Source organism: Panulirus ornatus, chromosome 49 (assembly GCF_036320965.1).
Source record: "Panulirus ornatus isolate Po-2019 chromosome 49, ASM3632096v1, whole genome shotgun sequence".
Classification (NCBI taxonomy): Eukaryota; Metazoa; Arthropoda; class Malacostraca; order Decapoda; family Palinuridae; genus Panulirus; species Panulirus ornatus.
In genome coordinates, this window is record NC_092272.1 from 5,074,771 (window position 1) to 5,098,520 (window position 23,750).

The 23,750-nt window shown below is 46.4% G+C and overlaps 2 protein-coding genes and 1 long non-coding RNA gene across 3 annotated transcripts in view; 1 reads left to right on the forward strand and 2 right to left on the reverse strand.

Annotated features, from left to right (window-relative positions):
• The window catches only part of Vamp7 (Vesicle-associated membrane protein 7), a 96,472-nt gene that overhangs the window by 30,373 nt on the left and 42,349 nt on the right, over positions 1-23,750 (forward strand). The gene's annotated exons all lie outside the window — the stretch shown is intronic.
• LOC139764346 (uncharacterized) lies at positions 5,900-14,219 on the reverse strand. Its single transcript, XM_071690872.1, has 4 exons — positions 11,270-14,219; positions 10,339-10,425; positions 9,523-9,612; positions 5,900-9,301 (listed from the first exon to the last, which is right to left on the reverse strand). The coding sequence occupies exons 2-4, from the start codon at positions 10,387-10,389 to the stop codon at positions 6,830-6,832; spliced, it is 2,613 nt and encodes an 870-aa protein (XP_071546973.1). The 5' UTR covers positions 10,390-10,425; positions 11,270-14,219; the 3' UTR covers positions 5,900-6,829.
• Positions 19,086-23,750, reverse strand: part of LOC139764350 (uncharacterized) — a 34,155-nt gene continuing 29,490 nt past the window's right edge. The window contains exon 3 of the long non-coding RNA XR_011716348.1: positions 19,086-19,448. This is a non-coding gene — a long non-coding RNA (uncharacterized lncRNA). The remainder of the gene's footprint in view (positions 19,449-23,750) is intronic.

The following is a 23,750-nucleotide window of genomic DNA, read 5'->3' on the forward strand; positions in this document are numbered from 1 at the left end:
TGTGTGTGTGTGTGTGTGTGTGTGTGTGTGTGTGTGTGTGTGTGTGTGTGTGTTTAGCCATTTGTACTGTCCTGGGGGAGTTTGGGTGCCCCATCTCCCCCAGCACATGTGAGAGTAAACAAATGTTACATATATACACAAGGTTAAGGGGCAACACAAGTGTAAAACTCTCCCTTCCCACCGTAACACACACAGACACACACACACACACACACACACAGATAGACAGACAGTCATGCAGACAAACAGACGTACAGACTCTCTCTCTCTCTCTCTCTCTCTCGGTCAAAAACTGGTTCCACAGTCGAAACACATTTTTTTCCCCAGACAATAAATCAACGTGTGATTCCAATAGGCTTCAGGTAGTCGTCCCCAGCATCAGCTGCTATTCAGGGGTGTATCACCTCTCTGGGGGTCGGGGGGTGGGTCATTCATGGGGATATTGTTAAGGGGGAAGTGGCCGGGTGGGGGGGTGGAGGAATGGGAGGTCTCTGGGGGGAAGGGGGTTAGTGCTGTAAAGTACGAGGTTTGGTCGGAGTTATAGAGGTTTAGTGGTTGTGTCTGGGGGTGTTTTAATGGTATTCTCTGGGGATGAGATGATGTAGGATTTTCTTTGGGGTATGGAGGTTGTTCTCCTCTCTCTGGGGTACAGGGATGTGGTATTATCTGGGGGCGTGTAGTAAGTTTTGATTTTCTCTGGGGGTAAGTATTCTCGTGGGGTTACATACAGTGCGCTGTTCTCTGGGGGGCAAGGAGAATGCTATATGGGGTTACAAAGCTTATCATATATACTCTGGGGTATTGACTTTGTTATTCTCTGGGGGTATTTATGTTGTTGATCTCTGGGGGTTGTTGTTGTCTGTGTGTTGTGGTTGTATGGTTGTCTTCACAGGTTCGAGGTGTGGTCAGTCATGTTCTCTGGGGCAGGGTGTTGTGGCTGGTGGTAATATTGTGGTACCTGATATTTTAGTTATTACGTAGTCGTGTTTTAATCTTCTGGATTTTTCCCTTTTTTTTCTTTTTTTCTAACTTAAATGTTTAGGGAAGAAAATATCTGGGTGATTTATCAAGGGTGTGGAGTAAGGGGGGCGGGGGGCCCCTCCCTCGCTGGACTGGTTTAATTACCACAACTTTTAAATCAGTAAGGTTGAGGTTGAGAATTAGTGTACCGTGTTAGCATACTTGTTACACTGGAATATTGCTTTTTTTTCCCCCGGTAAAATGCCGCCACTCGCCCACAAGAACACACACACACACACACACACACACACACACGGAGTAATCGAATCATAGAGAGTAGAGGAATTGATTGGCAATTTTCGGGTCGGATTGGTTGATTAAGACATCGTGTCTTTGTTGATTCGTGAGCCCGTCTTTGACCTCATCTCTCACCCCCCCCATCTCCCTTCTTCCCCCACCCCTCCTCTCACAGGTGTTTGGTAGGAGGTACAGGTCTGTGCCGCAGGTGTGTGGTAGGAGGTAGAGGTCTGTGCCGCAGGTGTGTGGTAGGAGGTAGAGGTCTGTGCCGCAGGTGTGTGGTAGGAGGTAGAGGTCTGTGCCGCAGGTGTGTGGTAGGAGCTACAGGACTGTGCCGCAGGTGTGTGGTAGGAGGTACAGGTCTGTGCCGCAGGTGTGTGGTAGGAGGTACAGGTCTGTGCCGCAGGTGTGTGGTAGGAGGTACAGGTCTGTGCCGCAGGTGTGAAACAGACGACTGTGGGAGGTTGGACGTGGTGGGTCAAGCGACGGTCAAGCCCCAGAGGTATAGAGGCAGCGGTGAATTGGCTCGATAGATAGATAGAGAGAGAGAGAGAGAGAGAGAGAGAGAGAGAGAGAGAGAGAGAGAGAGAGAGAGAGAGAGAGAGAGAGAGAGAGAGAGAGAGACTAGCTCACTGTGTGAGGGGGGGCGGGAGGAGCAGATCACAGATTGGCTTAATTTTTCCTCCCTGCAACCTCTCCCTTTGACACTGTGGCCGGGTTCAGGTGTCGTGCTTCCTATCCCCCTCTCCCTGCCTCCCTCTCAACTCTCCCTGCTCCCTCCAGCACCAGGTTTTCCCCTCTCCTCCTCCTCCTCCTCCCTCCCATACCACCACTCTCCCTGCCCGCCCGCCCACTACCACTCTCCCTGGCCGCCCGCCCCCTACCACTCTCCCTGGCCCCCTACCACTCTCCCTGGCCCCCTACCACTCTCCCTGGCCCCCCTACCACTCTCCCCCTACCTCTACCAGTGTTCCTGGCACGCCAGAGACCCAATGAGAGTCGGTAACACTCAAGATAAGATAAGATAACATGAGATAAGATAAGATAACATGAGATAAGATAAGATAAGATAAGATAAGATAAGATAAGATAACATGAGATAAGATAAGATAAGATAAGATAAGATAAGATAAGATAAGATAAGATAAGATAAGATGTCTTTATGGTCAGAGTGCATTACGTGGTACGAAATGTCCACAGCAAGAGACTTAACTCCCACCACCACGCACGTTCGCTCGGTGATGAGGATAGAAAATAACAGTCGTCAGTCTCACCTCATTCGACGTTTTCTACCCCCGTAGAAAACGGGATGACGCGAAGGACATTTTAGTTCAGCGAGCTTGGCGACAGGTTGCGCCACGGTTCGGGCGACGACGACAGACTGGATTCAGGCAGCTCCCAGGGAGGTGAGGTGTGGGATTCCATCGTCGGAAAACTTGGCCCTTGAGGGACACAGCGTCCTGTGGGAGGCAGGAGGGAGGAGGAGGAGGAGGAGGAGGAGGAGGGAGGAGGAGGAGGAGGAGGAGGGAGGAGGAGGAGGGTGGAGGAGGCGTCAAGTTAAACGACCAGACGTAAAAGTAAGATTTTGCGCGACGTATCGTAAGTCGGTTGGCGGTGAACGAGGCGATGAAATGGACAGATGACCACTCCTCCTCCTCCTCTCTCGCTTGCCCACGCCCCCCCTCTCATCAACCCACACCCCCCCCCAATCACCATACACCACGGCCAGAGCCCACCGAGAACGGCGTAACCCGCTCCTTACCAGCCTCTCACACGGGTTGCTGACGTCAGATCTGCCCCCCCTCCTCCCCCACTTTCGTGACGTCATGCACCTCCATCACCACAGTGTATCGTAAACTTTTATAATCCATTCTTGTGTGTTCCTCGTGCATCCGGCGCCATCATCCTACGTTCCAAATAGACCTAATTATTCGTATCATTAAGAATCGCCTTTTCTTTTACTTGCTTGTCCGATTTATATTATTTATGTATATAGAGAGTAAGATGTGATAGTCATGTATATGATATGGGTCGCATGTGTCAGTTCTAGATGACATTATCAAGAAGCCGGATTAGAGAAGTGTGTATATATATAACTACCTATCTTGCGTTAACGATAAACTGCCTCGTTTGAGCACAGCCTTTGTTTGTTGGCTGTTACGAATAATGTACCGAAACCAGAGCCCGCCACCCATAGCCAAAGCCAATACATTACTCCATGATTTACGTCGACTTCTTCTTTATGTCCTGGTTCATCCCTCTGAAAGTACATTACCCCCGTATATCGCATCGATCCAGTTCATTCTATCCAGTACATGCCACTTGCTATCCTGAATGTTTCGGCCCACAATGACCCCATCATCTCCCTCACACTCTCCTCTCTGCTTCTTTGTCTTCTTCTTCTTCTATTTGTTCCCTCGGTTTTCTGACATATCAATCCTTTCGGTTAATCTTAGTCGTTTCTTCTTTTCTCAAAACCACCACAGGGGGTTTCAGATTCGCCTCTTCGAAGATATGATCAAGATTCGATCCCTTGCATTAAACAAAGTCAAAGATCTCTATTGGCTTTTCTTAAATACACTCAAACAACCGCTGTAGCAGTTGCGTCAATTTGGAACTCACTTCCCACAGCTGCTTTACGGGAAGTGCCACACCTTCTTTTCCTTTTCCCCTGTCACTGACCCCAGAACCCCCAGACTTTACCCCATGAACCACTGGCCCCCTTTTTTCTTTCGATTTGCGCATCCCTCAGGGCCAGAACATCCAGGTTCCTCTTCCCAAAGTGTCACTCAGGGCATTGCACGGACCTATAGCGACTGGCTGGAAAGAAGGCACAGCATCACTCCAGCACCATCACCTCTTGCTATCGTAGATCCCTCGGCCCAGGGTCATAGTTCGACACCCACAACCGCATCGAACCCATGTCATGCGGTACAAACCGCTGCAAAGGACAGTTTCATCCCTGCCTCTGTAAACAATCGCCGTGAGCAACAGACTTCCACTGTTGATGTCTTGAGTAAACACTGTCTGTTTAACAGCAGTTGTAAGCCAGGTATCTTGTGTGTATTTTTCTGAGTACATCTTCAGCCCTTAGTAAGAAGAACAAGAACAAGAACAACGGTCACTATCAAGGTCACCGTCGCTGCCAACTAGGGCCACTATCACCATCACCCACAGCACCAGTTTCTCCCCTTCCTCCTCCTCCTTCCCCCTTCCCTTGCCGCCGCCCCCGCCACAAGCATGGCCAGGTTGAGAGAGAGAGAGAGAGAGAGAGAGAGAGAGAGAGAGAGAGAGAGAGAGAGAGAGAGAGAGAGAGAGAGACCCCAGATTGATTGGTCTCTCCTCCTCCCCCAGCAGCGCCTAGTCTTCCCCAGCACCGCCCCGGGAGGTGGCTGTAGAGACGAGGTCTGTATGGTAATGTTCGCGAGGTGATTTGTGACGCAGGTTATAAGCGGAGGTTCTGATACGCCCTCATCTGTTACGCCCCGCGACCCCAGGCTGACGGGGGAAGATATGAACGCACACACACTCACACACACACACACACACACGCGTACACACGTATTCCAAAGTCATGGGTTTCGAGAGGAAGAGAAACAATGGTAATTCAGGTGGTATTTTCCAGTCACTATTTTGAGCCGTTTTCATTAATCACTCCTTCTTCAGGAGGGCGAGTGCGTGGCCCTCCTGCAGTAGGGAGATCAGGTTAGGCCTCCTGACGTGTACAAGGGTCTCAAGCTGACGTGTCCGCCGGTCATTAATCAAGGAAGGACTACTAGCGTTAGCAAGACTATGTTCTCTGACCTCACGGAACCTAGCCCAGTGTTGTCTGACCTCACGGAACCCAGCCCAGTGTTGTCTGGCCTCACGGAACCCAGCCCAGTGTTGTCTGACCTCACGGAGCACAGCCCAGTGTTGTCTGGCCTCACGGAACCCAGCCCAGTGTTGTCTGGCCTCACGGAGCCCAGCCCAGTGTTGTCTGGCCTCACGGAGCCCAGCCCAGTGTTGTCTGGCCTCACGGAACCCAGCCCAGTGTTGTCTGGCCTCACGGAACCCAGCCCAGTGTTGTCTGACCTCACGGAGCACAGCCTAGTGTTGTCTGGCCTCACGGAACACAGCCCAGTGTTGTCTTGCCTCACGGAGCCCAGCCCAGTGTTGTCTGGCCTCACGGAGCCCAGCCCAGTGTTATCTGGCCTCACGGAGCCCAGCCCAGTGTTGTCTGGCCTCACGGAGCCCAGCCCAGTGTTGTCTGGCCTCACGGAGCCCAGCCCAGTGTTGTCTGGCCTCAAAGTGACGGGCACAATTTGGCGGCTCCCCGCATCGGTGACGTCAGAACGCTACGGCTCCCTGCCACAGTGACGTCACAGCATGGCGGCACTACACACACACACACCCTTCCTAATTCACCACGATTAATCGCAAGCCTCGCGGACGGTAATATAATTTGTGTTCCAGAGTTGTGTCTTGGTCGACCATCTGCTGTGAGGTTGGGAGAGGTCGTTGGAAACGTTGGTAAAGGTAGATAAAGGATGTATGTCTATCACCATTGTGTCGCTCCAGGTCATTAAAAGAAAACTATTGATGAAGAATCTGTATTAAGGTTAATTAATATTATTAACATTATTGGATTATTCCCCCTCCCTCCCCTTCCCCATTTGCTAAGTAAATAAGTTTCTCTCACATGATCGTATGGTTACGGAAATGTATATGTCTTTATAGTGAGTTGTTTTTCCTCTCCTTTGTCCAAACATTATTCTATTTCCCTCTCATATAACCTTCACGAAATCATATAATTATGGATTTATATATATATTGATTTGACGACTGGAAAAGAAGCGTCTGCATGGAATGGTTTGAAGGAAAGGCTCTTGTGTGTGTGTTGTGGCTGGAAATGGAGTTGATGGCAGGAGAGAAAGGGTCACCGATTGACAAGAAGAGTTTCTGTGCAGTATGACTAGAAGACGAGATTCTCTTCATCACAACCGGTAACAAAAGGTTCTGTTCACGATTACCAGAGGGAAGGAGTCTGTATATACAGTGAATATGTTAAAGGTTTCTCTGCTTAGTGTGCGAAAAGAAAGGTTTGGGAACCTGGAAACAAATGTTTGTACACCCGACCAATAAAGTATCTTCACATGGATCCGATAGAGTTCAAAATGAACACTATGACTCATTGTCAACAGTAGGGTTGGTAAGCTTGAATGCTAGACGTATTTTTTAATGATTATGGTTGCTGCTCATCATAATAATTACCCTCGAAATAAAGAAAATAAATAAGAGGCAATATAACCGTTTAAATTCAGTATACTCCACTTTGTTTTAGGCACTCAAGAGAAATATACAGAGTAAGTCGGGTTACCAATGTGAAGCGAGATCTTTGAGCATGTTAAAATCCTTCGTCCATTGTGTCATATTCTCTAACATAAAAATGTTAAGATACTTTTTTGTTAGGTGTACATAGCGACTGGCATGAAAGACTGTGCATAATCAGAGGTGTAGGTGGGTCCACAGTGGCTGGGAAGGACAAAGAGCTTTCGCAACAGATTAGCTTTTTTTTTTTTTTATCCTTATCTTAATTCAAAGGCAGAGGATGGGGTTCGGCGACGGTCTGGAAAGCAGGACGCGTTAAAACCGGAGCACTGACACGAGTTCGCCTGAACGCCTCTTTATCCTCCCTGGAACCGTAGAATTGGTCTTCAGCGGAAGGATCAGGATTCTGGAAAGTTTGCGTCGTGTCTTCACTCTGGAACTGCGGCCTCACAGCCGGAGTTGGGGCGAGACCGTCTCCGAAGTCGGCTCTGTTGCCTCCTCCAGGGGATGACGCTGGGAATCTTCCAGTTTGCTCCTGGAAAGGAGGAAGTCGGTCCTGCGTCCTGGAATACTGTTGTCCCGCTTCATAAACTCCGGTTTGTGCAATGTCGACATTCTCTTGAGGATTTTGGAATTCTCCGGGTCTGGAATGCTGGAACTCGTCCTCCTGTGAGGCATAGCGACCAGATGTGGTTCTCTGACGCTGAGAACCCGTCTGTGACGCGTCTGTCTGGGCATATCGGTGATTAGATGATCCCAGATCACCAGGGACTTCGATGTTCACCGAAGCTCGATTTCTCTGCGTGGAATATGGTCCAAGATTCAAGGAGTCTTTCACGCCATACCTTTGATTACCATTTTCGTTTCCTCCTTCCTCAGAGTATGATCCATCTTCAGCAGCAGTCTCATGCTTGACATCCGTTCCATGACGTTCCGTCGCGTCGTATTGCCTTTGTTCGGTGTTTGAATTTGATCCATCAAAATCTACTCGAGAGTCGGACTGAATCCTGTTTTGACTTTGGGTCTGGGTGGTGCGTGAGGCCTGGAACTGATTTCGACTTCTTAAGTTATGTGCGTGTTGCGTTGCGGTTACACCTGCCCGTTGGCTCTCAAATTCATCGCTTTGCTGACCCTGGAACTGATCTCCTGAAAGTGGACCATGGAACTCCCTTTGGAAGTTATTTATGTCCTCAAAGCGGGACTGGTCTCCGTCTTGGGACAGGAAATTTCCCCTGTTTTGAGTTTGGTACTGATCACTGTATTCCACTTGCGATTCACGTCTGCCTTGAACGTCCAGCTGGTCTTTACTTTGGGTTTGAAAATGATCATTTGTGTGAGGCTGGAGCCTCTCGTTGCCTTCGTTATATTGCAGGTCTCTTTCTTGGCTAGAGAACTGACCTCTTTGTTGAGACTGAAACTGTGATCTGTCTTCAGCCGGGATCTGATTCCTGTCTTGTGTTCGGAAAGGCCTCCTATCCTGGGTACGGAAGTGGCTCTCCTGAGTTTGATATTGCCTTCTTTCTTGAGATCGGAGCTGATCCCTGTCTTGGCTTGTGAACTGTCTTCTGTCTTGCGTTTGAAGCTGATTCCCGTCTTGTGTTAGGAAGTCATCCCTTTCCTGGATCGGAAACTGACTCTCTGGAGCTGGGGACTGTCTTCTGTCCTGACTCTGGAACTGCCTTATATCTTGAGGGTGAAATTGAGTATCTTGCTCATGGAACTGCCTCCTCTCTTGACTTTGGAACTGACTTTCCTCTTCAACCTGGAATTGGTTTCTGTTTTGAGCGTGGAACCGATTATTTTGTGCCTGGAACTGAATATCTGGACTCCTGTCATTTTTCTGGATCTGGCCTGCTTCTCCCTGGTTCTGAAGCTGCGTTTGGCTCTGGAATTGTCGATTTGGGGACTGGAACCGATTCCTCCGGTTAATTTCGTACTGATCTCTGTTTTCACCATCGAATTGGTCCTTTCCCTGAGACTGGAAACGGTCATTGTTTTCTATCTGAGGTTGTCCATGAACCGGACTGTGAAACTGCTTGTTCTCCTGTGACTGAAAATTGTCTCTGTTCTGAGTTTGGAACGAGTTCCTTTTGGACTCCTGATATTCGTCTCTGGACTGAGCTTTTAGTTGTTTTCTGTCTTGATTTTGGAAGGAACTCTGTTGGAACTGACTACCAGTCTGTTCCCGCTTCTGGCCTTGGTTATTCTGATTCTTGAATTCAGAGCGTAATGCCTGACTTCGAGGTTCTTCGAGATTGCCCAGACGGCTTCCAGGTCTTGAGAATCCTTGAGATGCTTGAAGCCTGGGAGACCCTGGAAGATCATCATGCTGGAAACTGTTCAGGTCTTGGGGGAGCCTGGAATGATGTTCATCACGGCGAAGGGATCCTTGTTGGAATCTCTGGGCTCCTTGGCGGCCAGGAGTAGCAACGAACAAAGAGGAAGGACTTCCCCTTGATAACTGCACGGACGGAGAGTTCCTAGAGTTAGCTGACAAAGGCGTCTGGGAGGAGAACGTATCTTGCCTGGACGGTGAGCTGACGCCCCGGAAACGAGAAGACGAAGGGGTCCTTGAGGTCTGGAAACGGTTTCCAGGCTGGCCTCTTGACCTGAAGTTGGTCCTGGATGGCTCGAAGGTACTTCTGTGTCCGAAGGGTCGTTGGCCATGTCCTCTGGCGAAAGGCTTCATCCTTAAGCCAAACTCTGGTTCATCATGATCCGTGACGTACTCCACCTGGAAACACCATCAAGAGCCTCCATTACTGGACTTCATTACGGTGGGAACTGGAAAGGACAACTGACCCTCAGTAGCCCCTTGGGGTTATTCCAAACCGAACGTCCTTTTTGGTCATAAGGAATCCACTATAGTGCAGAAGGGTGTTGAGGAAGATCACGGAGGTTAGGAGGAAGGTATGTGATGGTACTTATAGATGGAAGGTACGTGATAGTACTTACCGAGGCCTGGAAGCCATTGTCCTTGTCGGCCGAGTACTTGACGACCCTTATGGAGCCGTCTGCCTCCTTCACTCGGTACTCGCCGATCACCTGCAGAAACATCATTGTTTACACCCAATGGTCTCCAATGCTTTTTCTTTTGTTTTTGAATCTAAAGACCTGGCGACTGTCTCTCCCAGCCGTCACATCACAGCATCAAACCAACTTACCACGTTGAGAACCTCAGCTATACACTTTTTTTCTAACATTCGAAGGAGTGGAAAAATGCCTCTTTTGGTAATAAAAAGGGAAAAAACCCACTCATGTGGCAAAGTATATTTTTCTCGAAATAATGATTTTTTTGTGAATTTTAAGACTACCAAAAATAACTGTACTGTTTCTAAAAAAGGAAATGAAAGTGGGTTTATTAAGACGATCAAATAATAACTTTGTGTCACTGACATGGCCTTTTGGTTATAAAGGCTAATTACATCCATAGTCAACAGTATTTATTATGAGTGTATTCAACAAGATAAACCCATTTAATTAAGAATAACATATTGAGCCGAAGATTAGAGGTAGGTGGGAAAGGAGCCATTTTGTAGGATGTTGGGGTGGGAGAGGAATAATACAGATGATATGACCTTTATATGTAAAGCTGCTACTGTGGGATGTACTGTGGCTGGAGCAACATGGAAAGAGGTTGAGGCTGTATGGTTTGTACTGGGAGAAGGGTGAGGCTGTATGGGATGTAGTGGGAGGAGGTAAAGGCTGTATGGGGTGTACTGGGTGGAGGCTCAGCCTGTATGAGGTGTACTGCAATAAGTAGGAGCGTACCTTGCCTTCATTGCGAGTCTCCTGGTGGTACTTCACATCACCGGTGTCCATGGACTGGATATCGTACGAGTACTCGTAGTTGCCCCTCTGAGGACCACAACAGAAGAGGGGGACGGCGTCACAACAGGGCACATCACAACAGGCGAACGTTAACAGGGGAAACAGAAGAAGAGTCATAACAGGGAAGGAGAAACAGGAGGTTGTTATAGAAGGGGACATTAAAACAAGAACGTTGGATAACGTTTGGATAGGTTACGCAACGTTTGGTTTGATTAAAACGAACGTCGTCTACTTTATTTAGTTCGGCCAAAGGGCTGGCAGGCCACCCCAGAACGAGTGGAATTAATGTAATTAGTAAAGCTGACGTTTCTTAGAGCCTTTAAACCAGACCTACTCTAGGGACGTAACCTGCTCCTGTCGTTGATGACAAGGTAAACAATTCTGACCTTGCGACACACACGTACCCCTGACATGTACTTACACCTGAGGGTGAGCATTCACATGTGTTTCTCACTCTCTGTAGAATACACAGCAACGATCCTCTGAGGGGATGACGGACGATAGAAATTAGGAACACCCGATGCATTTGCGCGGGTGAAAGGAAAGGGGTGGAAGCAAGCCATCACAGAGGAAACGCGACATGCGCACAGCAACCAGAATTCCCAGAATAAACCTTATTTTGATGCATATTTTTACGTCAGTTAAATACCTTATTAATAATAGGTTGAATACAGAGACTTCCCAGTTCAGTAAACACAAACTCGGCACTTGCAATATTAAGTTAGCACAGGGAAAGTAAGATAGTCCCTAAATGATATTATTTGTTTTGTTTCCTGTGTCATAGACCTGAGGCCGTCCACAGAAACAAAAAATGAGGTTATGAGGTGAAACTTCAGAAAGTTGGAAACATTGGTTCAGTTGCTATACTGACCTTTTCGTCCTTCGGGCTGTCCTGGAGTTCTTCCTTCCCACTGTACCTCTGGCTGCCTCTGGACGCCGTGCCGCTCCGTCTGGTGGAGTCCTCGACCTCCAGACGTGAGGAATCATAGTTGGCGTTTCCTCTGATGGACTGGTTTCCATCACCCTGGAGAGCGACACTTCCAGGATCTCCCCTGCTGGACGGAGGGATATCCTTCCGAGTCTGGAATTGTTGGTTCTGGGAAGGTGTTCTTTCGAAGTCCTCTAGAAGCTGGTGTTGCTCTTGTGCCTGTTCCTCCTGTTGTCTTTGGCTATAGGACTGGTTCTCCTGTTGTCTTTGGGTGTAGGATTGGTTTTCTTGTTGCCTTTGGGTGTAGGATTGGTTTTCTTGTTGTCTTTCGCTGTATGATTGGTTCTCCTGTTGTCTTTGGATGTAGGATTGGTTCTCCTGTTGTCTTTGGCTGTAGGATTGGTTCTCTTGTTGTCTTTGGCTGTAGGATTGGTTCCCCTGTTGTCTTTGGGTGTATGATTGGTTCTCCTGTTGTCTTTGGCTGTAGGATTGGTTCTCCTGTTGTCTTTGGCTGTAGGATTGGTTCCCCTGTTGTCTTTGGGTGTATGATTGGTTCTCCTGTTGTCTTTGGCTGTAGGATTGGTTCTCCTGTTGTCTTTGGCTGTAGGATTGGTTCTCGTGTTGTCTTTGGCTGTAGGATTGGTTCTCGTGTTGTCTTTGGCTGTAGGATTGGTTCTCCTGTTGTCTTTGGCTGTAGGATTGGTTCTCGAGTTGTCTTTGGCTGTAGGATTGGTTCTGGGAGAACCTTTGGCTGTCCTGGTGCCTTTGACTGAAGCCTTGACTGTGGGAGAGTCTTTGGTCCTCTTGCCCTTGGCTGTAGCCTTGGTTGTGGGAGAGTCTTTGGTCCTCTTGCCCTTGGCTGTAGCCTTGGTTGTGGGAGAGCCTTTGTCTATCACTTCGTCGTACTTCTTCGTCTTCAAACGTCTCTTGTCTATACGTTTGCTCTCGCTGGAACCCTGGATCCTGGACCTGCGCCCCGTAGTTATCCAGCTGAGATGTCCGCACTTCTTGCGTGCCTTGTTGTGAGTCTAGGACCTGACTCTGTCCCTGTTCAGGGTCAGGTCTGAACGTCTGTCCCTGGTGAGCGTTGAAGGTCTGTCCTCGGTCTGTACTAGATCCACGAGATGCGGGGAAGGCCTCGTCTGACCCGAAATGCTCGGGCTGTTGGGCGGCCGACTGGTGGTTAGGATCGCTGAACTGAGGAGGACGGGGGTAGGCGTGCGACTCCTCCTGTAGGAGTTCAGTGTCGAGGATGGTGGCTGGGGCGGGGCTTTCGGGGGTCGCTGAGTCCTCCGACAGGGCCGTCGTCGCCGACAGCAGCGTCACCAGCAGGAGACTCACCTGCAGGAGTTTGATAAACCTACATGATGCAAAAAAAAAAGGGTAGAGAAATATCAGACCTGTAAGAGAGGAAGGGTTATAAAGATAAGAAAATAAAAGAATGAAAAGGTATTTCCACAGTTCCGTTATTCGAAGGAAAGGGTATCATAATGGTCGCTCCTCGTGTGACTGGACTCTACATGTAAATGATGGGAAGCAGTAACGACCTGCGTCCTCCTTGGACACACACAGCTCACGAGAGCAATGACCGGAGTAATACCTGTAGGCTCGAGGTAGAGAGCACCAGCACGGAGAACAATAAGGGATCGGTGATGTAGTGATAACAGGAGAGTTGATAAGGTAATCAAGGTATTTGATACCACTCGTATTAACAGAAGAAAAGACACAGTACGGCCATACTGAAGGATATAAGACTCTTACAGATGTTGAATAGCTGATCGCAAGAATAATTTCAGGACCTGTTCAACACTTCCAGCTTTTGGGGGATAGACTTCATAATGGTTAATGTGTGAGCTTTTCAGTATAGATCAAAGGGTATGTTTATACCCAGCTTCTTTATGTTACTGCAGTGTTGCATTGCATTCCTTGATAATCAAACGATTGGGAATGGGCGAGATTTTAGAAATTGAAATAAGCACATATGATTTTATCTAGGTTACTGTTCCCCCATTCTGATATGGTGCACAGGTCTGAATTAAGAGAAGAGGCATGTTCGGTGCGAGAAAAAGAATGCATATCGGAGTTAGGGAAAGTGAGATGTATTATGTAAAGTGGAATTATAAGAGAGGAGGCATGTTCGGTGCGAGAAAAAGAATGCGTATCGGAGTCAGGGAAAGTGAGTTGTAGTATGTAAAGTGGAATTATAAGAGAGGAGGCATGTTCGGTGCGAGAAAAAGAATGCGTATCGGAGTCAGGGAAAGTGAGTTGTAGTATGTAAAGTGGAATTATAAGAGAGGAGGCATGTTCGGTGCGAGAAAAAGAATGCGTATCGGAGTCAGGGAAAGTGAGTTGTAGTATGTAAAGTGGAATTATAGGCATAAGAATAAATAGGATTTAGGAGATGAAACGGAAGAGGGTAGGCAACAGGATAAACCCCTGAGGAACACCCCTGTTGACAAGATAAGAGGGGGAATTTCGATTCATCAGTGGTAGAACAGCGAGAAGAGAAACAGTACATTAAAGAACGAAGAATAGCAGAAAAGACAAAGGAAAAGGAGTGAAGAAGATGCTAACAGCAGATATATGCATGGAGGGAAATGGCCTTTTGATGTTGTTCCAGGTTCGTCACTATTGACGTGCGCAGTACTTAAATCTAAGGACGTGTGGTGTGAAATGTGCTGGTAAAGGGTATAGCCTCTCGCTGTCCGTGATACGGACGTGTGTGATGTTCTTGAATACGGATTGTGTGGTGGAGTCCGTGGTACGGACGTATGTATGCTGTCCTTAGTACTGACGCCCCTCCACTACGGACACAAGGCCCTCAGTTCCCTCCGTACGTGAGACCCTCCACGGACGCAAACTGTGAGAGACGAAGCACTTTACCTTGATGGACGCCATGTTGCTGGTGAATGGAGGCTCGGGAGGCCACGCACCCTTATATATCTCTTACCATACACACGCACAAACACACACACACACACACACATCACCTTCAGCCCATTTTCTATGGCCATCCTACCTACCTACCCCCCCATACCTTCACCTCCCTTTCCCCTATCCCTTCTCCCAGAACCATGGTGGCGTCCTAAACCTTGCGATAGATGGTCATGACACCCTGGGCTTTGACTAGACCCATCTGGATAAAGATCAATCGTTCAGCATTTCAGTTCGGACAACCAGATTAAGCTGTCGATATTGTACAGTGAGATTTGAGCGTCTCGGAAAGTTTCCAAACTCGTGGTATTTTGCGCATGTCATCTCGATTCCCAAGGGTTCTGGCATATTTTAAACGAATCTCGGTTCCTTTTCGTCCTGTTGCACACATTTGGCCGAAAAGAAGGGAGTGCCGCAAGGCAGCGGTTTGAGACCAGCGGTGTTTGGTATTAAGACTGATAGATTATGTTTCAACTTCCGTCCCTCGTATTCTTATATGCTCACTTTAGGCTGACGCTTGTGCAGCATCACACTCTACGCTTAGGGCATAAATGAATAGATTGCCCGAGTAAGTTGAAGCCATACTCGAGTCGGTTCATCTTGGGCGCTACGTATATGAATGGAACTTATAAATCAAAATGAAAAAGAAAATAATTACGAGCTTTTTGACCCCCAATATGACGTTGGCTCTAGGGTTGTAATGTAGAGGTTAGTGATCGAACTCTTGTGTGAAAAAAAATCAAAAATATTGATCATTATTTGCTGGTGTCAACTTTGATATCAATTATTCCGTATGTCCATCTGTGTTTTATGTTTAACCAGTTATATGTAAAGGAAAATAATAAGATATGAAATACGAGCTAAAGATAAGAAAGATATTACGAGTAAGAATAACATGAATGTTTAGTTACATAAATATTCCGGAGAAACTCCCAAAGTTTTATCAACATTCGATCCCCTTTGACGGTCTGATGGCGCCAAAAATGTTTTCTACATATCAAGAAAGTCATTTCTTTCTCGATATAAGATGATGGCATGGAATACTGATGGAGAGAATTCCATAACCAATCAATTATAAGTATGTAAATTTGATTAAGCTCCCTTTGAAATGCCTGAGTCTAATTCCGACTGCCGAGAAAAAACGCGCTGTTTGGTTGTCTCCAGAATTATTGGAACCAGTAGGTGTTATCACGGCGCTTGGTGTTAGTTGTCCCCTAGTTCTAATAGTTTGAACTAGTAGGGATGTTCTGACTTTAGATTTGATACTAGTTGGACCATTAACTGTGGTAATAGTTACACTAGTTGGGTGTGTTCTAACATTAGCAGTGGGACTGTGTTAGCATAAGGAGTGAGGTTCTTTCTACATAACATGTAGTAGTACTTGTTCTGGTGTTATGTCTATATATTATGAATTGTTCCAGTGGTATGTTCCTACCCAGTGGTATGTACCTACCCAGTGGTATATTTCTACCCAGTGTTATGTACCTACCCAGTGGTATGTTCCTACCCAGTGGTATGTTCCTACCCAGTGGTATGTACCTACCCAGTGGTATGTTCCTACCCAATGGTATGTACCTACCCACTGGCATGTTCCTACCCAGTGGTATGTCTCTACATCACCCACCCATGGTATCAGTTCTCATTCCAATACTGCTATTCATTCTATTATGAAATTTTTTTCCGGTTAATAATTCCTCATATTCAACTATGGAATTATTTTTACATCATAGGAGATAGTACCGATGACATATCAAACTTACTAATACTCTAGTCTGAACACGGGCTTAAAATGTAGAATCAAAACCTTTCAACAATACAGATCTTTTAAGTATTTTTGCTTCATATTCTTTAAGGTACTGCAAGCCGTTATGGCTTCAGTAACTAGTTATAAATAAAACCAATAGTGAATTGGCACTTGCTCATTACATAGTTGTAGCGAGGTGGATCGTCTGCCATATCTATTCCTATGTCTCCTGTTTAATCTTACTTTTCAGTGCTTCTTGCATTGCCCAATTTCCTTAGTCTTTACAACTTCTACAACAACAGTTTCTGTAGTTAGAGCGTATGTTGTTCTTCAACCATCTTCTTACGCCTGTAGAGGTGTTAAAGACTTTTTGTAATGATGGAACTTATATCTTAGCGTAAACAGCCTTAATGAACTAACCTAACTTAACCTAACCTAACCTAGCCTAACCTAGCCTAGCCTAACCTAACCTAACCTAGCCTAACCTAACCTAACCTAACCTAGCCTAACCTAGCCTAGCCTAGCCTAGCCTAGCCTAACCTAACCTAACCTAGCCTAGCCTAGCCTAACCTAAACTAAGGCATAAAGCCATAATAACCAACCAACCATACAGACAGTGGCACTGTGTATGACATAACTATTTTGAACGCCAGAATGTGGTCATATATGTTGTGTTTATCGGCTGTAGGTTACAGCTTGACCTTGACGACCGTATAATTGACCCTGGTAGTTCATAGGCCTAAGGGTTCATATAACAGACCCAGCCAGCCAACCGACCGTCGAACGTGTGGGGACACACACACAAACTTCGTTGCTGTACTCTTAGCTCACACCACACATGCACATCGTTGCTGTGCTCTTAGCTCACACCACACATGCACATCGTTGCTGTGCTCTTAGCTCACACCACACATTCACATCGTTGCTGTGCTCTTAACCCACACCACACATGCACATCGTTGCTGTGCTCTTAGCTCACACCACACATGCACATCGTTGCTGTGCTCTTAGCTCACACCACACATGCACATCGTTGCTGTGCTCTTAGCCCACACCACACATGCACATCGTTGCTGTGCTCTTAGCTCACACCACACATGCACATCGTTGCTGTGCTCTTAGCTTACACCACACATGCACATCGTAAAGGATTGATTCATTGGCGGAATGGCGTCTTGTCATCCAACACTGCCCTGTGGTGTCATCTTTACCCGACACCACCAAAAGGGTTGTGTCGTCTTTTGTTTTTTTCTGACACCACTGGGTGGGAGAACTGACACCAGTGGGTTGGAGGACTGGCAGACGTTCCTGCCGCTGCTGGGCAAGTGTCGTCCCTTGAAACCAGTATTGGTCATCGGTATGACTCAGGAGGCGTGAGGCTGTTTTGAGTCAGTGGCAAGGTGGTTTATGCCTCTATCGGCCGCTTGACACACACACACACACACACACACACACACAGGTGACCAGCCCCAACACCTGTAAAACTAGGAGATTGGTTTCTGTGCTTCGTGGTGACCCCAGATTCTCTCTCTCTCCTCTCTCTCTCTCTCTCTCTCTCTCTCTCTCTCTCTCTCTCTCTCTCTCTCTCTCTCTCTCTATATATATATATATATATATATATATATATATATATATATATATATATATATGTGTGTGTATATCAAGACAATAGATATTTCTAAACTAAAACTATTTTTCTTTTTCTTCTTCCCTCTCCATCGTCACCAGACTCGCTCACCTCACAACACCACTCCACGACCTTCGCTACACATATTGGGTATTAGAATTAAAACACATATTCCCCCCCATCCACCGCCGATCTAACCCCTTGGCCCTCCCGTGGTAGAGGGGGCGGTCGAGTCTATCCGGTCAGGGTTCCCATATAGCGCAGGGGTACCGGGTGAAAGGCGACACCCCCTACCCCAGTCTCAAACGCCATTACAAGCCTAAGTTTTAAGTCCCTTACGTGTGGGGTTTCCGGCAAGGTTCCCAAGCGAGATGGGTGGGTTGGGATATCCCTCCTGGGACTCCCTTCACCAAGTGGGGAATGGGGGACTATGGGACACGTACAACATCCCACCCATGGGACCCACGGTTAGGGTGTGAGTTAGGGGGTGTGGGTGTTGGAGGACCTTATGAATGGGTTGTGTTGATGCATGTGTGGGCTTGTCAGCGACCAGCCGTTTCTAGTGTGTTTTTAACTTGATCTGTATAAGTCCTGCTAGAGATTATGTACCTTGAGAACGACGGTACAACCCATTAGGTACGACGGTACGACCCTCGAGTACGACGGTACGACCCTTGAGTACGACGCTACGACCTTGTAGTCTTGAACCAGGTCATCTTTCTCCGAAAATTATAGACTTATTGACTGGGTGCCGACTCTTCTTTCTAGCTTTCACTATAACTCCATTTCAGTTTTCTTTTGCAGTTTTCGGTAACATACGCTGTCATGTTGGTTATTAGTGTTTTTTCTTAGCTTCTTAACGTGCTGCATTTATAGACAAGAGACACTTCATTACATTATTGACTCACCCTCTTTGGCTTCGTTTGTTTTGAAAGACCGTCTCCACTACGCATAGGACATATGTTCCCTCCACTGCTTTGAAAGTTTTACTGAAGCTTTTCCAAGTTGACGTCCTTATTCTCTTCACTGACGACATCGTTCGACAGACGCCACCTATTTGCAGACGAGACACCAACAGACGTTCAGCTGTGTGCAGATGAGAGACGTTAGTAATTCACAGACGACAGAGATCAGTTATTTACAGACGTCAGATGTTTACAGATGATGCCAACTTTCTAATACACTTACATAACGAAAATTAGGTTATGCTTACGAGTTCAAGACTTCAGAAACGAGCAGCGTTGCTTTTTCTGTTTCTTTTACTCTCCTTTTCTCACCTTGTGCCACTCTCCCTCCCTCTCACTCCTCACTCTCCCCTGTCCTCCACCAAGGGGACACAGGAGACTGTAAGTGGCTTTATTTTTGACGTCTTTTGTCATAAGTGGCTTTGTTAGCCTTTCTACCAGACACCAGAGACTGTGTCCCTGGTGTGTGTGTGTGTGTGTGTGTGTGTGTGTGTGTGTGTGTGCGCTGAGCATCGTTGTCGTACATATGTCCACACAGTCACTTGTGGACCTACGGCATGACGCACACAAGGGCTGCCCGGGGTCGAGACCGCATGGGTTCGAATCCTGGCCGCGGCAGTGGGCCCACAGTCCACCCGGCTGTTCATCCTTTCTTAAGAGCCTGGTTGATAAAGACTGAATTAAGATTATACATCAATACAACATAGAATTATTCTTTGTGGTGATTCTTACTTGTTGACGCCTCGCTGAGGAGCTGGCAACATTGGTCGCTCACATATTCCCATCCTCAACCAATTCTGGAAGTGAAAATTCGTAACAAGTTTCTGTCCGGGGAGGACCCGCGTCTTGTGTCTGTAAATAAGACAGAAAATATATATATGGTGGATTATTTCAGCTCCCCTGGACACGATCCGAGTAGTTCAAAAGTACAATCTAAATCTCTTGGTGAGTGGAAATTGAGTGAGATGGCGACATGTGGAAGTTTTCACGCGTAGGAAAAAAAAGAAAAGTTTCCGAAATTTATATAATTTTTGGATAGTTTATTGTATATGATTAATTGGTGTTGGGCCAAATAGTATTGCGTTGAATGAATTATTATTGGATTAAGTAGTGATATGTGTTTTTGGGAATTGAATTAAAAGAAGTAAAAAAAAGGTTGGGATTTAACATTCATAGGCAATCTCAGGCTTTGGGGGGGAGGGGAATGTTTGGACTGATGAGGTGCCAGATGTTGGATGACTGTCACTAGAAGGTCGTGGAGGTGACACGTTACATAACTCATATGATTTTTTTTATTTTTAAATTGCCTGTGATTATTATTATTGCTCTGGAAAACGGAATGTTGGAATTGTCTGTTATACTTCTCAGCTTTTTTTTCTTTTAAATATTATAAGGTGATTTTACAATGAATTTAGCCATAGATTTTTTTGGGGGGGGAGGTGGGAAGTATTTAAAATTTTTGGAAATCGTGAAGCATATTGCATAGATGCGTTGTCAAAGCATTGTTGAGTCTATCATAACCCCCCCCCCCTTGTCTCAACTTAATCCCGTTCTCTATAATGTGGGTTCTTGAGCGTTTTCCCGTTTTCAATAAAATGACATAACTCCGTCCCCCGTTCTCTGTACGTGAACATACCGTCGTTTTCCCCATTTCTCTACAACTATGTAAATACATCCCGAGTGTTACCGGACTCCCCTTGCAGGTAGTTACAACTACGGGGTGATAATCCACCCTTCAGATATCGAAGTGGAAGGCTGAATGTAAAGAAAACGAGACATCAGGAAGAATGAAAGGAAAGAATAGATATTGAAGTGTGTGTGTGTGTGTGTGTGTGAGAGAGAGAGAGAGAGAGAGAGAGAGAGAGAGAGAGAGAGAGAGAGAGAGAGAGAGAGAGAGAGAGAGAGAGAGGGGAGAAAGAGAGGGGGGAGGGAAAGTTAGAGTTATCGAGAGAGAGAGAGAGAGAGAGAGAGAGAGAGAGAGAGAGAGAGAGAGAGAGAGAGAGAGAGAGCGTAGGATCAAACGCGGAACAGATGATGAGTTCAAGGAGATGAGACACGTGTAAGGAGGAGTCATTAAACTGAGAGAGAGAGAGAGAGAGAGAGAGAGAGAGAGAGAGAGAGAGAGAGAGAGAGAGAGAGAGAGAGAGAGAGAGAGAGAGAGGCTTATCCCTGTGGCAAGACATCTCGCCTGCGAGAGATGGGATTCGGGTAAGGAAGGGGTGATTTCGACCCCATGACCCATTATGCCGTTTCTTGGAAATGGGTGGGACGAAAAGTACGAAATGGGTGAGGGGGAAATTTTTTTTTTCTTAAATTGGTGAGGTTAAAAAAAATTGGTTAGGTAATAAGTTAGAAAATTGGTGAGACGAAACATTTGTAATAAGCAAGATAAAATGAAAAAAATTGTGAAATAGGACAGATCTGAAATGTGAATTATGAGTCGAAAATATCCGAAATAGGCTGGGCGAAGAGTCCATAATATGTGGATTAAAAACCCGAAATAGTTCAGGGCGAGAAATCTGGAATAGGATAGACGAAAAAATTAAATAGACTAAAAACCTAAAATAGGTAAGACGAAAAATCTGAAATTGGTTAGACCCAAAATCCATAGCAATGAGAAGAAAAACAAAAAATCGTAGTTACAATTCAATATGGTATGGAAGACATTATAAATTGATCTGGGTTTTTCTGATCATAACATATTAGATTTTTAAACCTATATTTGACGTACAGAGCCAACAACTGTTTTGAAAGATATCTGGATATATCAACCAGAGGCCATAACATGTCATTAACCTAAATATTCGTTATAGATAGGATATAAATAATTATTTTTTATGATCGTATAAGACTGGAGAACGGATGGGATAAATTAGGATAGGATATATAGTAACTGTAGTAGACACAGCTTATTGAATTGTTAGAAAAAAAAAAGAAGTTTTATGATATGAGAGAATGTTCAAGACATGGGGGGGAGGGGGGCCCTCACGAGTTTAAAACTTCCTCCCCGTACAATACACACACACACACACACACACACACACACACACACACACCATGAGGAGGGGCCTCTGGCGGTGTGTGTCCACACTAGCCACCTTGCCAGGACCCCCCCCCCCCAACCACAGTGGCTCCCCCGCTACAACGAAAAGAGTTTCTGGAACTCACTAATAAATAATACAACCTCTAAATCCAGGAGGGATCCAGGAACACTATCATCTGGAAATTCCAGTTTTATATCGTTCTTTTTTTTTCTTCTTTAACACGTTTCCAGATGGCGGCTCCAGGCCAGACGTAGGTTGGGATTAGTAAGTGATTCCTTCCGTCATTTTTCCAGTTAATCCCTCGGTAATTCCCTTAATGGGTCCCTCAGTGGCTGAAGTGCATGTGGGGATGTGGTGCGCGGGGGAAGAGAGTGCGTAGTTGGTGTTCAAAGGGGGGGGGGGGGACTGGCTCTGAGCTGTGGGGTTCATTTTGAGGGGTTCGGGGGACTGGTTCAGACCTAAGGGTTGATATGGGGTTCAGGGGGACTGGGTCTCAGATGAAGGGGTTTATTTTGAGGGTTCAGGGGACTGGCTCTAAGCTGTAGGGTTCATTTTGGGGGTTCGGGGGACTGGTTCAGACCTAAGGGTTGATATGGGGGGTTTCAGGGTGACTGGGTCTCAGATGGGGGGGTTATTTTCAGGGTTCAGGGGACTGGCTCTGAGGTGGAGTGTTCATTCTGGGGGGTTCAGTGGGAGTGGTCTTTGAGGGAGAGGGATGGGGTTATTAATGTGGGGTTCTGAAGGTCACTTCATGCTGAGGTTCAGAGGGTTAACCCAGAGCAGAGGGTTCTATCATCGGGTTCAGTCCATTATCTGCCACCTGGGGTTTATCTCTGAGTCTCCAACACACTGAGCAGAAGGAACTCTCGAGCATTAAACCAAAGAGAAATATTAAACACTCCCTTAAGAAATGAACCTTGTTATCAGAACAAGAAACACACCCGCAACACAGCAGACGAACACACCTCCATGCCATTGCAACACACACTCTCATCACCACCACAGACTTGCCGTGGGGGAACACTCCCTATATGGGATAGTAATACATGAAGAACTGAAGAACTCCCTCTTATGGACAAGGGACCTAAACGCACATCTCAGACCAACGCTCGTCCGTAAAGGAAAGACTTGAACTTGGGGTAACAAGACAAATTGTCCAAGTTCCCAGAACAGTGGTACAATCACTGGCGTAGAACAACTGGGAGAACTCACGACATAACAGTGATCACTGGCGCAGAACAACAGTGATAACTACTAGGGCAACAAGGATCACTGACCCAGACGAACTGGCTCGCACCAAGAACCGGACGTGTGAGAAACAAAACCAAATTGTCACTTTCTCCGCTGGGGGCGCTCCCAGGACGTGTGACTCATCACCTGTCCCATTGTGGTCGTATATATATATATATATATATATATATATATATATATATATATATATATATATATACAGATAGATGTGTAGGACTGTGGAGGACCTACCTGAAGAAGGACCTGCCTGAAGAAGGACCTGCCTGAAGAAGGACCAACCTGAGGGAGGACCTACCTGAAGAAGGACCTGCCTGAAGAAGGACAGACCTGAAGAAGGACCAACCTGAGGGAGGACCTACCTGAAGGAGGACCTGCGTAAGGGAGAACCGGCCTGAGGAAGGACTTGCTTAAAGGAGCACTTGCCTGAGGAAGGGTCTATCTGACGAAGGACCCACCCGTGGGAAGACCTGCCTGAAGAAGGACCTATCTGTTAGCTATTCCATCAATCTCGAGGTACATTCCTCTTAACCTTACCTTAGAGGCAGCCGGAATATTAACATTTTATTACCTCAGAAACATGATCAGACAATATTCAGATACCCAGATGTACTCGAAGTGAATGAAACACTTGTGTCTGTCTTGCTAGAGTTACCAGCACTACAAAATTACCTACTTAAATGACGTTAGAGGAATCATGTATGATTATGTCGTGTATTTTACTTGAATGACGTTAAACGAATCGTGTATAATTATGGTATGTCGTATATTTTGACGTATTATTAGGTCGGACTTCGGTGTGGTGGGTAGTCGAGCTGTTGATAGCAATTAGATCAAAGAACACAGCCAGGTAGGTGAGTGG

Excerpts from the sequence above, each read along its gene's own strand:
- LOC139764346 (XM_071690872.1), bottom strand. The coding sequence starts at position 10,389 with ATGGACACCGGTGATGTGAAGTACCACCAGGAGACTCGCAATGAAGGC. Across the intron at positions 9,613-10,338 it reads AGACTCGCAATGAAGGCAAG|GTGATCGGCGAGTACCGAGT; the intron begins GTACGCTCCTAC and ends ATGTTTCTGCAG. Across the intron at positions 9,302-9,522 it reads ACAATGGCTTCCAGGCCTCG|GTGGAGTACGTCACGGATCA; the intron begins GTAAGTACTATC and ends TGGTGTTTCCAG.